Source organism: Pteropus alecto, unplaced genomic scaffold (genome assembly GCF_000325575.1).
Source record: "Pteropus alecto unplaced genomic scaffold, ASM32557v1 scaffold101, whole genome shotgun sequence".
NCBI lineage: Eukaryota > Metazoa > Chordata > Mammalia > Chiroptera > Pteropodidae > Pteropus > Pteropus alecto.
Window position 1 is genome coordinate 6995798 of NW_006432945.1, and position 13180 is coordinate 7008977.

A 13180-nucleotide genomic window follows, 5' to 3' on the forward strand; every position below is an offset into this window, starting at 1 on the left:
ATTGATGGTAGGAATAGAGGGCATCCTGTTACGTCCCTTATTTCGTTCCCTCTGGTGCTTTCTGATTCAAGCATGAGTCTGAGATAGCTGTGGTTTATCATGCTAAGAAAGTATCATTCATTTCCAATTTTAATATATTTTATTAAGATGTTTCATTTTGTCATGCTTTATCAGTGTATGTGGAGGTGATTATATGGTATTTCTCCTTAGATCTATTAATTTGATTAATTATAATAAAATTTCCCAATATTGAATCATTCTGACTTTCTAGAATAAACTTATATCAGAAAGCGTTCTCTTAATATGGATTCTATTGGCTAATGTTTTTAAGGATTTTTGTTAAATATTCAAAAATGAGATGGCATATAGTTTTCCTTTCTTAGCATGTTTTGTTTAGGTTTTAGAGTCAGTTTAAACTCCCTTCAAAAAGAATTTGGAACTTTTCCTTTTTTTCTAATATTTGGAAACAGTTTAGCATCAGAATTATTTGTTCATTAAAGGTTTAGCAGTATTCACCTAGGTTTTTTAAGTTATTTATAGAGTTGAGCAAAATAGTGTCTAAGATTCCTTTTAATTTCCTTGGTATCTGTGGGTATAGTCTCCTTATGTTTTAAATTTTTAATATTTTTCATGTCTTTTTTCCTTATTACATTAGATACTGGCTTATCTATTCTGTTGTTTATTTATTATCTTTGTTAATGTTTACTTTTGTAGTAGAAAATATATATACTTATATAATTTAAACCTATTGGTTTTCAATAATATGCTCAGGCTTCTTGGTACTGTAAATGAGGTGATCAGCCTCCCGTTTTCCATTTTCCCTTCCTAATCTTTGTTCATTATACCATTTCTGTGGTATTAGAATATGTGACATTTACATTCTATTTTGCCAGTATAATCTATAAACATATTCAGTGCTCATCATCTGTCTTTTGGCCATAATTTCTCTAATCAACTCTTTGTTGGCTAAATTTAACTTTATGAGTTTAGTTAGGAGGGTTCATGGGAAAAATACTCCTTGGTTTCATGCATGTTTAGAGCTCACTATTCATGCCTTTATACTGAAGGAATTTAAAAGGGTTTGAGGACCTTGTAGAAATTCCTGTACTGTCTTCTGAGTATTATTATAAATTTCCCTTCTTCCTTGTGACATGATCATTTTGTCTGGTATCCAATGGAATATTTATTTTTGAAATCCAGTAATTTTACTCTATGTATAGCCTTTTAGGATCAGGGTTCCAGGGCATGGTGTACTTTTTCATCATGTAGTTTCAAATATTTTTATTTCAAGAAAGTTTTCTTAAATATGTATTTAATTCTGATTTCTCTTACCTTTGTACTATCATGCCTGTGTAGACTTCCTCAACCTGTCTTCTTTAACTAGCATTTTATCTCTAAAATTGTTCATGTACATTTCTAATTATTTTTTTCATATATTACTCATCATAACTTGTCCATCTTTATCTCTGTGATATTTGTCTGAAAGCCAGTATTATCCGATAACATAAAAACCACTCTTATTACTATTTGCAGAATATTTTTTTTTCTTCTTTTTACTTTCAATCTGAGTGTCTTATTGGATCTTATTTTTTTAAATCTAGTCTGATCATTTTTGCATTTTTTTATGTCAGCTCTTTTGCTGTTTGTTTTATGTTTCATGTCTTTTTGTTCCTCTTCCTTTGTTGCCTTCCTTAGTGTTAAACAGATATTTTTAGTCGGTTATTTTAACTAATTCCTCTATTGATTTTTTAGCTTTATTTTTTCAGTTATTTTCTTAATTGTTTCTCTAGGGGTTATAATATATACCTTTAACTTATCTTGGCCTATTTCAGGTTAATACTGAGGAAAGTGATAAAATCTAGCAACTTTCCTCTAATATAATTCTGTTTTCCTCTTCTCTCCTGTGCTTATTTTGTCTTACATTAATTACATTTATGTAGCCCTAATCCAAAAACACAGTATATTTACTTTTTGAGTACATAATGATTTTTAAAATAAATTAAAACAAGAAAAAACACATGCATAAACATCTTTTATAGCTACCCACATATTACCTTTTATTTTGTTCTGTCTGTCACGGTAGATCTCATGTCTTTGGTCGTCCACACTGAGTTGTTTGGAAGCACTTGGGGCAGGGCTTATGAACTGTAAAGAAAAGGCGCCAATCTGTCTTTTCACTGGGCGACACCCCCCCCCACCCCCCACACCATGCTGATAAATATGGGTCAGTCTTTTCTCTTGGACTACTAAGGCTGCTCTAGAGAGGACTCTTCCAGTCTTCTATCAGCTTTTCAGGAGCCGTGTTGCGGGAGACTGGAAGGCTTTACTTACCATTTATGCAGTCCTTTACTTAATCTCTCCCCTCTCATACAGCTTCTCACCCTCGGCTGTGACTGATGCCTCTGGTTCCAGGTCTTCGATGGTTCAGCCTCCCCCAAGATTAACTTCATCTTTTTGGATGAAGAAGACTCAGTAGCCTGACTCTGGGTATTAGAGAAGACCCAAGAGTCTTAACTGAACCCCTTAACATTTTTTAACCAGGCCTCTTTTTTTGCAGTACCACCCTATACCCATCTTCAGCGAGGGTCAGAACCTTCAGTTCTCAGGCCTTTCTGGGGTCCCACAATGCCAGCGGGCTTGCCGTTTTGTTGTAACCCGTCAACCTATTTCAGGCTTAGGCTTTAGCTCTCTCTGACGTGCAAAATCAGTTATCCCCTGTGTCTCTGATTCCCATTTCTAAATTTTATTGACATCTCTCATCATCTTATTACCTCCTGTCCTATTCTATTAACTCTTGGGGTTTGATTTGTATTTCTTTGCTCTCATTTTAATAATTCTTTAAGAGACAACAGAGGTGAAGTACATGTTCAACTCGTTGCATTTAAATAGAAGTCTGCTAATACTTATTTTTGAACTCATCATCTGAAATTGCCTTCATAGCCTACATACTAATGACATGGAAATACTAGCTTTCTTTACCTCCTCATTTTTTTGCTGCAACTTTGCTCTAATGATATAATTTCTAACCGGAAATGATAGCCCTGACCCCTCAGGGAATTTGCTGGTGCTGACCCAACACTAAGAAATATTAGGCAAGGGACTTGGGAAAAGACACAGGTTTGTATGATGGGAGCAAAGTGCATCAAGAAACAGACTAATATAAATTCGGGTGTGTGCTGCCTTCCTGCCTGGGGTAAATGGTTGTAACTGACAGAAACAAATGTTAAATTGCCCTCATTTGGGTAATACTGCTTATAGTATTTGTAATTGAGTTATTTAATGGCTCCAGGAAGGCTTCTAGAATATATTCATATAATGTTTAGGGAACATAGTTCTCAACAAAGCTAATATTGATGATAACCACACCTTCCTTTAGCTTAAATACTGAAAAGTAAACCTAGGTAAAACAGTGACGGGAGCCTTTAAGTAATCCAAAAGATCTCACAACTGCATTATACCATTAATTTGCATTATAGTCCTATGTCTCTACCACCTTAGTCTTGGGTTCTAGATATATTTAGATTGATCAGCTAAGGCCATTCCAAGAAAGTGAGTGATCCACCCAGGAATAACCTGGGGGAAGTTAGTTGAAGAGAGTCTGATTTAAAATGACTGTTCTAGACCTTAAGTGAACTGAAAAGTTCATAGTAGAATATTGCTCCATTTTGGAAAGTAAGAATAGTGCTACTACCTCTCCAATTACCTTGTGATTGTATCAGGCTTCTCATTACTCTTTAAACTGAATTAGATTCTTCTAGCCAACATTTTGGAGCTGATTAATTCACCTCCAATTCAAATTGGGCCTAGAGAATATTTTCTTCCCAGTTGCAGAAGTTAACTTATGAGAAATGACTTTTATTTTGATAGGTTATTGGTTATATGGGTATATATATTTGTCAAAATTCATCAACCTTTTCACATAAAATGTATACATTTTATTGCATGTAAATTATACCCCTATCAATTAATTTTAAAATACAGATACTTGAAGACTTTACAAGATTTTCTCCTACTTACATTATTTCATGTGTCGACTAAAATTTAGTAAAAGTTATGCCTCTAATAAGCTGTTTGACATGGATTTCTACAGTCTTTCAAGTTTTAATCCTCTGATCTGTGTAATTGAGATTTTACTTCAGAGTTGTAAGGATTAGAAATTTTAAATGCATAAAAATACTTAGCACAATACCTGGCACATAGTAGATCCTCAGTATATAGTAGCTGCAGATTATTATTAATATAACAGTTACTACTATTTAATTGTCCTTTCTCCTTTGATTTCTCTATTATCTTTTTTCACAGAAAACCCGTATAGACAGTTGCCTTGTAACTGTCATGGAAGCATGCCTGGAAAGACAGCAATAGAACTTGGACCTCTATGGTATGTGCCCAAGCATAATAAACATTCAGAATTGATTTATGTATTGATTTGATTACTGACTTTCGATGATGTGTGGTAGTAACAGAAACAAATTTTGATTGTTTTTTTAAGTCTAGGCAAATAATGATGACTTTTACCACTGTGGACCTTAGGCATTTTGTTTTCACATTTTTCTATATCATTCTTTCAAGTTTGACAGTGCTTAGAGGCAGTGGAATTAAAGAGAAGCCTGGCTGATATGCAAACTAATTCATTTCTGAACAGTAAGAATGAGGCTTTTTTCAGAAGATAATTATAGAACTGGGGTGTGATTGTAAAGTGATAACAATAACTTTTTATAGAAGAGTCAACTAATATAAAAGCTCTTCAAGAAATCGGTTTTAAGTAAGAAGGGCATATGAAAGTAAATGTCCACTTTGTTTTAGGTAAAGTTGTTTAGATGGGACCCAACTGCAGATTTTGAATGTATGTGTGCTTTTGCATCGTTAATAACTAGAGAGTCCTAACAACATCGTGACAAGAATCATTGCAGATTTCCACTTCATTAATTTACAAGGTCAAGGTTTAACCATCTACTAAAACTAAAAATGAACTCAAATGGTAAATGTTTGTGCTGATGCCCGTTATTTTATCTTTATCGTATGTAAATACCTTTAGATAAAGAATGGCCTAGCCAGCCTTGCCTTCTAGTACTTGCTTACCTGTATGGTCTGCTACATGTTGATATCACTCACCGATCTCAGAACTGGGGAAACTATTCTCAACAGGTTGCTGGACCCAGAAGGAAGATCTAATTCAACTCTCTCATTTTACAGATGAGAAAATTATAGCACAGTGTTTTTAAGTGCTAGCTAAAACTGACCCCCACAAATTTAGTTAGTAGGTCAGGTAGAGCAAGAACCCAGGTTTTCTCACTCCCAGGACTGAGTTCTCAACCATGGCTTAGGATTTCTTCACTCAAAGCCACGGTCATGTCTTTACCCTCATTCAGAATCTCTTCCCGCTTCCCCACCTCCAATTCAAATTCTGTGTCCTCTTTGAAGTCTCTTTGTGCTTCAACCCAAATTATTTCTGAATTCTCTTTTAATAAATCTAACAGTGGGCTTGCCATTTTGTTGTAACATGTCAACCTATTTCAGGCTTAGGCTTTAGCTTAATGAGTATCACTAATTTGACACTTTAAAATCACATATCTTTTCACATATATTTGCTAACACTAATAGCTACCATTCATTAAGGATATTCTTTGTACTAGAGATTTTACATGTGCTACCTCGAATAATTCCCGTAACAGGTCTGTGAGAGGTTTTCGTTTCCGTTTTGAGGAGGAACATGATACTCAAAAGCAATAATTACTCAAGATTACATAGCTACTAAATGGGAGAGCCAGGGTGGGAATCTAGGTTTATCTGGCTCAGAATTTCATATTCTGTACATACCAGTGATTCTCAAATTAAAAGGAAAGCACATCAGACTTACCCATGGGCAATTTTTTAACAACACTACCACCACCACATGTAATTCTCATTTATCTCCTCCTATCCTGCCCCACTCTACCATATACACACTGGAATAATACTATTACTGAGAGGAATATGCATTATACAAACCTCTGCATTACATTATGTCCCCATCTATAGATTTGTGGGCTTATTTTTATAGGGTAAGCGTTGTAATTTTTATTTTGATATATTCTCCACACCTCTATGTACTGTAAGACTGTACACCTTATGAAGGCTCAATAAATTCTTGATTTACTGTGAATGAAATTTCCTTGATTAATCCCACTAGTTTAGAGAACCAACATGATAAAAGGTATGGGGGAATAGAAAATAAACAATTTTAAATTAAATCATGGTTTTTTAATTGTAGTATTTAATCTATCCTGTAATTATCTTAGTTGTGGTTAAATGATGAAGACTTACTTTAAGAAAATAAACATTTCTCACATCCCATTCTCTCTCTCTATATATATTTTCAGGTCAAGTTCTCTCTTCAATACAGGATTTCTTAAAAGAATGCTATTTGAATCTCTTCACCATGGTTTAGATGACATTCAGCCCCTAATAAAGACACTGATTTTTGAGTCCGAGTGTACTCCTCAAAGTCAGTTTTCAGTTCATGCACCATCAAATCTCAACAAGCAAGGTAGCTAATTGAATACTAGCTTACATATTGAGTATCAAAAATATGCCTTTATCTTTATTTGATGTTATATTCAAAAGCAATAAAATTATAAGAAATGTGTTTTAAATCCCCTGTAATGAGTCTAATCATTTGGTTAACTTATTTTTAATTGCGTAGTTTTCTTCAGGTTTATAGTCAAAACCTGAAATGAATAATAATTTTATTAAGATATATATATTCTAATTTTAGTAGATTAAAACTACTGAAAGTCTGTTGTGGTTTTACTACCCTATATCTGCTTTCTAGAAATAGAAACCTTAGGTAATTCTGAGAGTAGTATGGCCAAAATTTTTGGTAATATCTATTGAGACACAGAAGCTAGATTTTTTTCTCCTTTGTTTTCTCTTTAGTAAAAATAGGCTTTTGTAGTTTTGTCTGATTGTTGACCTAATGGTGGGTCTATTAGACATCCTAGCGTTTCTCGTAAGTCATTAGAAACAGCAGCTACTATAGACTTAAAAATGTAGTTCTTGCCCTGTTTTTGCCAGTCTGTAATATGTATATATTCATAGGAAGAATGTGGCTGTAATTTAGTAAGCTTTTATTTAAACTTCGAATCGTTATGTAATGTCATTCTGTAAAATATTTTGTGATTCCCATTTTTTAATTTTAGAAGAATATGGTGTATTTATTAAAACTACAGATGATACCACAACAGATAATTACACTGCACAAGGTATGTACGGATATGTGTGTGGGTGTATGTACCTATGTGTGTATCTGTGCAAAAAGGTGGCACAAAGGTAGGAAGAGATGAGACTGTTTTGGTAGCCTATTTCAAAATGCACTTTTATCATATTATATTGACAACATAATTATAATAAAACTTGTTTATCTGGCATTTGCTAAGTTCAAAATTTCTATTAACACGTACTTTGTTCACATCTCTAATATATGGTGATCGCTTTGAAAGAACTAGAAGATCTTGAAGAACCATGTGAACCAAAATAAGATCAAATTATATTTGATAAGTTTATAGTGTTAAGATTAAATTTTATTTTTTCAAACTTTCTCAGCATATATACAGCAATTCCATTGAAGACCTATTCTCTAGCCATAAGAATTTATTATATAGCCTTTCTTATAATTTGGAATATATACATACTTTAAAATATAGTTGTATTGGGCATTGAAAATTCCTATCAAAAGGGTGTAAGATTTATAACAGATTTATATCAGATATTAGAACCTAAAGACAACTTTAGATTCTAAATGTTTTGAATACAGGTAAAAAGAAGAGTGTTAAAGTTGAAAGAGCAGAGGATTATAATTATAACCTGTAATCGTGTATTAGTTGGTTAACATTTTAGTGTTGCTCTTCAAAGACAAGAAAACCTTAACTCCTGTTAATAGCATGTTGTTTAATGACTACTGCATGCTTTAAGTCATGTTCATTTGGCATGTGCAACGATTTTGCTAACATTCAAATCACTTAAAATGGTTAATTCTACTTAATTTCTTTATTGAAGGGAAGAAAAAGGCATTATAGTATGCTATAAAGAACTTTAGATTTAGAGTATCATTCTACTTCTTTGTGCGGTTTGTTGTGTAACCTTGGCCATGTTTTGTGTTCATTGAATACCTATGATGTACCAAATACTGGCATTCAGTACAGGGTAGATATAAGAGTGGAAGGACATTATCCCGAGGAACGTAGACTATAACCTGGGAAGAAAGGATTTACATACATAGATCTACATACATGAAACAATAAAAGGAAAAATGACGAACTTATAGTATTGACAGTAATGAAATCTGTGAGGTGATTGGCCTAGAATTCATAAAAAGTTTTCTACAGATAATAGAGTTGAGACTTGAAATTGAAGGTAGAAAGTAAGTTCTGACTCAGCGGTTAAAAATTACATCACTGAAGGACAGTGAAAATATCAAGAATAAATATTCTTATAATAAAAAGTTCTCTTAAAAATTAAGATCAGATAGATAAGTTGAAATGGTATGTCAGAGGATTCAGACTTGAGATAGCAAATAGTTATAAAAGTATTTGGATTGGAATTTTTAAGAGAATGCTAACTTTGTTTGTATATGTTTCAGGAAAGAGAAAAGGTAATGAAACAATCACAAATTTAGCCAAGAAGCAAAAGACTGATGTCAGTACTGAACATCCTCCCTTTTATTACAACATCCACAGACACAGCATTAAAGGGATGAATATGCCAAAGTAAGATAGCCAGCAAATGGCAACGTATATATTTTATATTTTAATAACACTGTGATTTAAATAAAAATACAACTTCTTTTTTTCTTTTCCTTGTTGCAGGTTAAAAAAGTTTCTGTGCTATCTTTCTCAAGCAGGCTTTCGAGTAAGCCGAACTCATTTTGACCCAATGGGTGTTCGTACAGATGCACCCCTGATGCAGTTTAAATCTATCCTTTTAAAGTACAGCACCCCCACCTACACTGGAGGACAGTCAGAGGGCCATGTCCAGTCAGCATCCGAAGATACAGTAACTGACAGGGTTGAAATGTCAGTGAATGACAAAGCAGAAGCAAGTGGTTGCAGAAGATGGTAAATGTAGACTTTATTTGCAGATGTCTGTATAGATGGCCTAATTGTTCTCTATACCAACTGTAGTTCTTTTCTATTCTTTCAACTCAGTGGTGTAAAAATAAAAACAGTACTGTTTTCATTCAATAAATTAGCAGTTTCTAATTTTAAGCTGGTTTGGAAGCTACGCTTTTCAAGTTTTTCTTAAAGAAAACTTAAAATTTTAAAGAAAACATTTCATATGAAGTCAAGTTTATGACTGAGATCACCCTACTGTTTAATAACTCAAAAAATTTTTACATGCAAAGTGTTTGGAATTTTATGTTATAGAAGCCATTCTTTACTATTCGTAATCACATCTGTACTTAAACTGCCCTGAATAGAATTGGAAGAACAGTGTCCTTTCAGGTCACTAACGTATTTCACAATTACGAAGCTAAAATATAATCCTGATTTTAAGAAATCATACCTATCCCACATTGATCTTTTATTACTGGCTTTTGAGAAATTAAATACTTGCCTGAGATAAAAATATATTTTTCTGGTAAGTTTAAGGTCTAGGTGACTAAACTTCAAAGTAAGATTTTGTCAAAGAAAAATGAGACCATTGTTGTAATTGTTTGCAAGCACTGAAATTCTCAAGTAGAGATTTTGTTATAAATTAAACAAATTGGGTGATCTCAAGTGCCTCAGTTAATGCACGTACCATTTTCATTTGCCTGGTTGTGCTACCTCAGATTTAAACTTGTTACCTTATGAACCTACGAAGTAAGGATTTTTTGTTTTCAGGGTGTTTCTTTCTTTTGTAGGGTTTTGTTTTTGTTTTTGTTTTTTTTTGGGGTGTGTGTGTACTGATTTTTTGTGTAAGTAGCCCAAGCTAACATAACAATGAAAATTAGTTGGAAAAAAAGTTTTTGTTTCCAGTAATAAATACTGTTCTTGCTTCATCTGAATTATGAGTTTGGGTGAAAGGATTTAGTATAAAGTTTAGATTTTTGTCTCAAGGATTTAATACATATTTACCCTAAAGTATCTGTTAGAGGAAATAACTTTATAATCATTAAGCTTGGTAGATGGAGTTACGAGATTTTAAATATACTACATAAAAAAAGAAATCACTGCCATGACATATACAAAAATCCAAGGAGTGAGGTATTACATCTACATAGATTATTTGGCAGAAATAAAAGAAATCTCTTTCTATTATTACAACATGGTCCTAGGAGGATGTTTTTTCTTTGCTCCAATTAATGGAATCATTGATTTTAGTAAAATAAATGAATAGATGAAGTGCAAGTTAGCTTCTATGATGAACATAAACAAACTATAATTCTTGCCAATTAAAATTATAACTCAGAAATGCGCACAAAAAGAAATAAAAGTTGTTACTTTTTTGTTTGCATAGGTTAAAAGAAAAATTACTATAAATCCAAAGGCAAATTAATATTTGGACCTTCCGATTTAGTATATATTGTTAAATTCAGTAACAGTCTCAAATTTTTCTAAATGCTTATCAGCATGGCATATTTTGATCATTGATGAAGCTGAGTTTTATGCCAGGAGCCTAATTTGATAACAATTATATAAATTACTGTTATTTTAAATAGATGTTTATCTGTATTAATTTCACATATACAGGCAGACTTCCTGAAGAGTTTGGTAGGAAGCAGTGTGGAACTCTGTTAAAGGACTCTATCAACCTAAAGAGGAAAATAGTTTTAAAATTCCATCTGATTCTACATTAGCACCTTGTTCCTGTAACAGCAGTAATTTGGGACATAAAATAACATCAGTTGTATCCCTCTGTTAAACACAAGAAATAGTAAACACAAGAAACCAATTCTTACTCCAATCAGGAAACCGGTGTGTTGACTTCGCTAGTTGCTAATTAATACTCCCACCACATACTCAGGAAATGGGAGAAGGAACTAAGGATTTGGGTAAAAACTCCATCTATCAGACTCTACTCTGAATAAATACATGATGTTCTGATTTCCAGGAATTAAACGAGGCCAGTTAGTAATCCCAAAAGATCTACGAATTTCTTTCCTCATTGCATAGCTGCTGTGGTAAATGGCCACAGGTTACTTTGGAGAATGCTAAGAGGGACATACATGACACAAACTTGTGATGTTATGGCAGGGTCCTTTCTCAAAGGGCGTGAGCTAAATCCAACCTGGGAAATGGATAAGGGATCGTGACTACTACAGTGGCTCAAGTCAGACCTATAGTTTTCAGTTACATAAATCAAATAGAACCACTTGGGGCATTTGGGTCACATAATCAAGTAGCCAAGGCCAAAAAATATCCCTTTGTCAGACTATACTGTAAAGCTTTTCAGGATGCTAATTCTCTGTTCACCTGTGTGTTTCTCAATGCCTTAAATAGTCAATTGGGCTCTTCTGCGGGATATAGTAGGAAGATGGCTGAGCAGATCACACATAATTCCACTCCAACACTCCTCTTCTAAGTCTCTGATTTCCTTTCTCTATATTGTATCAAGGCATTTCTAGCATCTCACTTCCAATTTATGCTGAGTCAAAACTTCAACCAAGTATATAGAACCACACCCAGCTGTGCAAGCTGACAAAATGAGACAGACTCTCTGGAATAAGTGTACCCATATCGATAGTTGGAATACACTTTAAATTAAGTTCCTTCAAGATCCAGCACTCTGCGCTCTCTCAGGATGCACTTTGTATTTGTCTCTCAGAACATACTGGGATCTGACTATCTGTCCTGGAGACGAGGGATTAATTGTAGGGATAAAGCAGTGAACTGTTTTTTGCAAGGTAACTACCTGAGTGAGGTTATTAAGGGATCGTCGGCCAAAGCAAAAACATCTAAGGGGGTTCTTCCACTTTAAGCGAAGCTCACTGGAGGTAAAGATTTAGGATACTGATTCGTCCAAATTTTTCCAAAACTCTTAATCCAATTCTCAGAATGCCACTCTCTTGACCAGTTTCTCTCACTTAAGAGACCTGACAAGATAGCAAACTGCTGATTTACAAGATCAAACTTTCTTTTCCATCTATCTCAGCCTTAAAGCTATAGGAGAGGCCAGAAAAGCGAATCTCTCACAATTTCAGTCTCCACATGGAGACTGACTCTCCCTCATTAGGGAAAGGAATTCACAAAGCCCAAGAAGAGTTTACAAAGGCAGAACCATCAATAAAAAGTAAAAGCCAATATCTACATTTGTCTACCATACCTTATCATCCATGGCCATTTGATCCCTTTCTCTGCTGCCACCCTTTTCCCACTCTGCTTGGAACCCTTCTTCTAACCCATGGATCCTTTCCTAGTTCTCAAGAGTGGATAAGACTGTTAACTTTAAAATGTGAGTACATTGTAAATATGAGTTATCCCCAAACTGCAAACTTCAACCTATTTTCAGATCACGTAGGCCAGAGAACAAAACTTGCCAAGTAAAAACATTTCTTAGGAAGTGTGAGATTTAGCACTACACAGTGTTGTCTTTACCTATATTATATAATCTATTGTATGTCTAAATGAAATTAACTCATTTATCCAAAGCCATTCTGAAATTAAAGAGCTAGGATCCAACCCCAGGCTGACTTCAGTGCTCATGCTTTCAGTCACTTGGTGATCTACTTTATTATGGGAAATAAAGACATACATAAAAGTTTAATTATAAACTTTGACCACAGGCAGTCCCATAGAAACTTCTGGAATAGAATTATTACAAAAATAGTTAACTACTGGCCTACTTTACTTTTTCCATATCTGAAACCCTCTTAACCAGTATACTTCGTACTCAATAACCTATTCATATGCACAAAACACTAACTCAGCTTCATTCCCACTTTCTATGGCCAAGATTTTCCCAGAATTATTTTTGATAGCAAAATCTTTGCAAACTACAACTTTGAATAAAAACCCATTAAACTCCAGATCTCAGTATTCAGTTACGACTTGAAAATCTTAATACGTTTGGTAAGAATGTATTATCTTAAGTGTGCCCAATCCCATATTTTATTGCATACTTTCAAAGCTAAAGTATTTGTGTTTCAGAGATGGAAAGGACTATAGACACCACCAACCCCTTCATCTTAGGACACTGCTAATGGGGTTAAGGAACTAAG

At 33.9% G+C, this 13180-nt stretch overlaps 1 protein-coding gene across 1 annotated transcript in view; it reads left to right on the forward strand.

Annotated features, from left to right (window-relative positions):
• TRMT1L (tRNA methyltransferase 1 like) overlaps positions 1–10283 on the forward strand; it is a 28547-nt gene extending 18264 nt beyond the window's left edge. Inside the window, exons 11-15 of the mRNA XM_006907737.2 lie at positions 4303–4381; positions 6363–6529; positions 7182–7244; positions 8621–8747; positions 8847–10283. Coding sequence (XP_006907799.1) covers positions 4303–4381; positions 6363–6529; positions 7182–7244; positions 8621–8747; positions 8847–9099 — 689 coding nt within the window. The 3' untranslated portion in view covers positions 9100–10283. The remainder of the gene's footprint in view (positions 1–4302; positions 4382–6362; positions 6530–7181; positions 7245–8620; positions 8748–8846) is intronic.
• The last annotated feature ends 2897 nt before the right edge of the window (positions 10284–13180 follow it).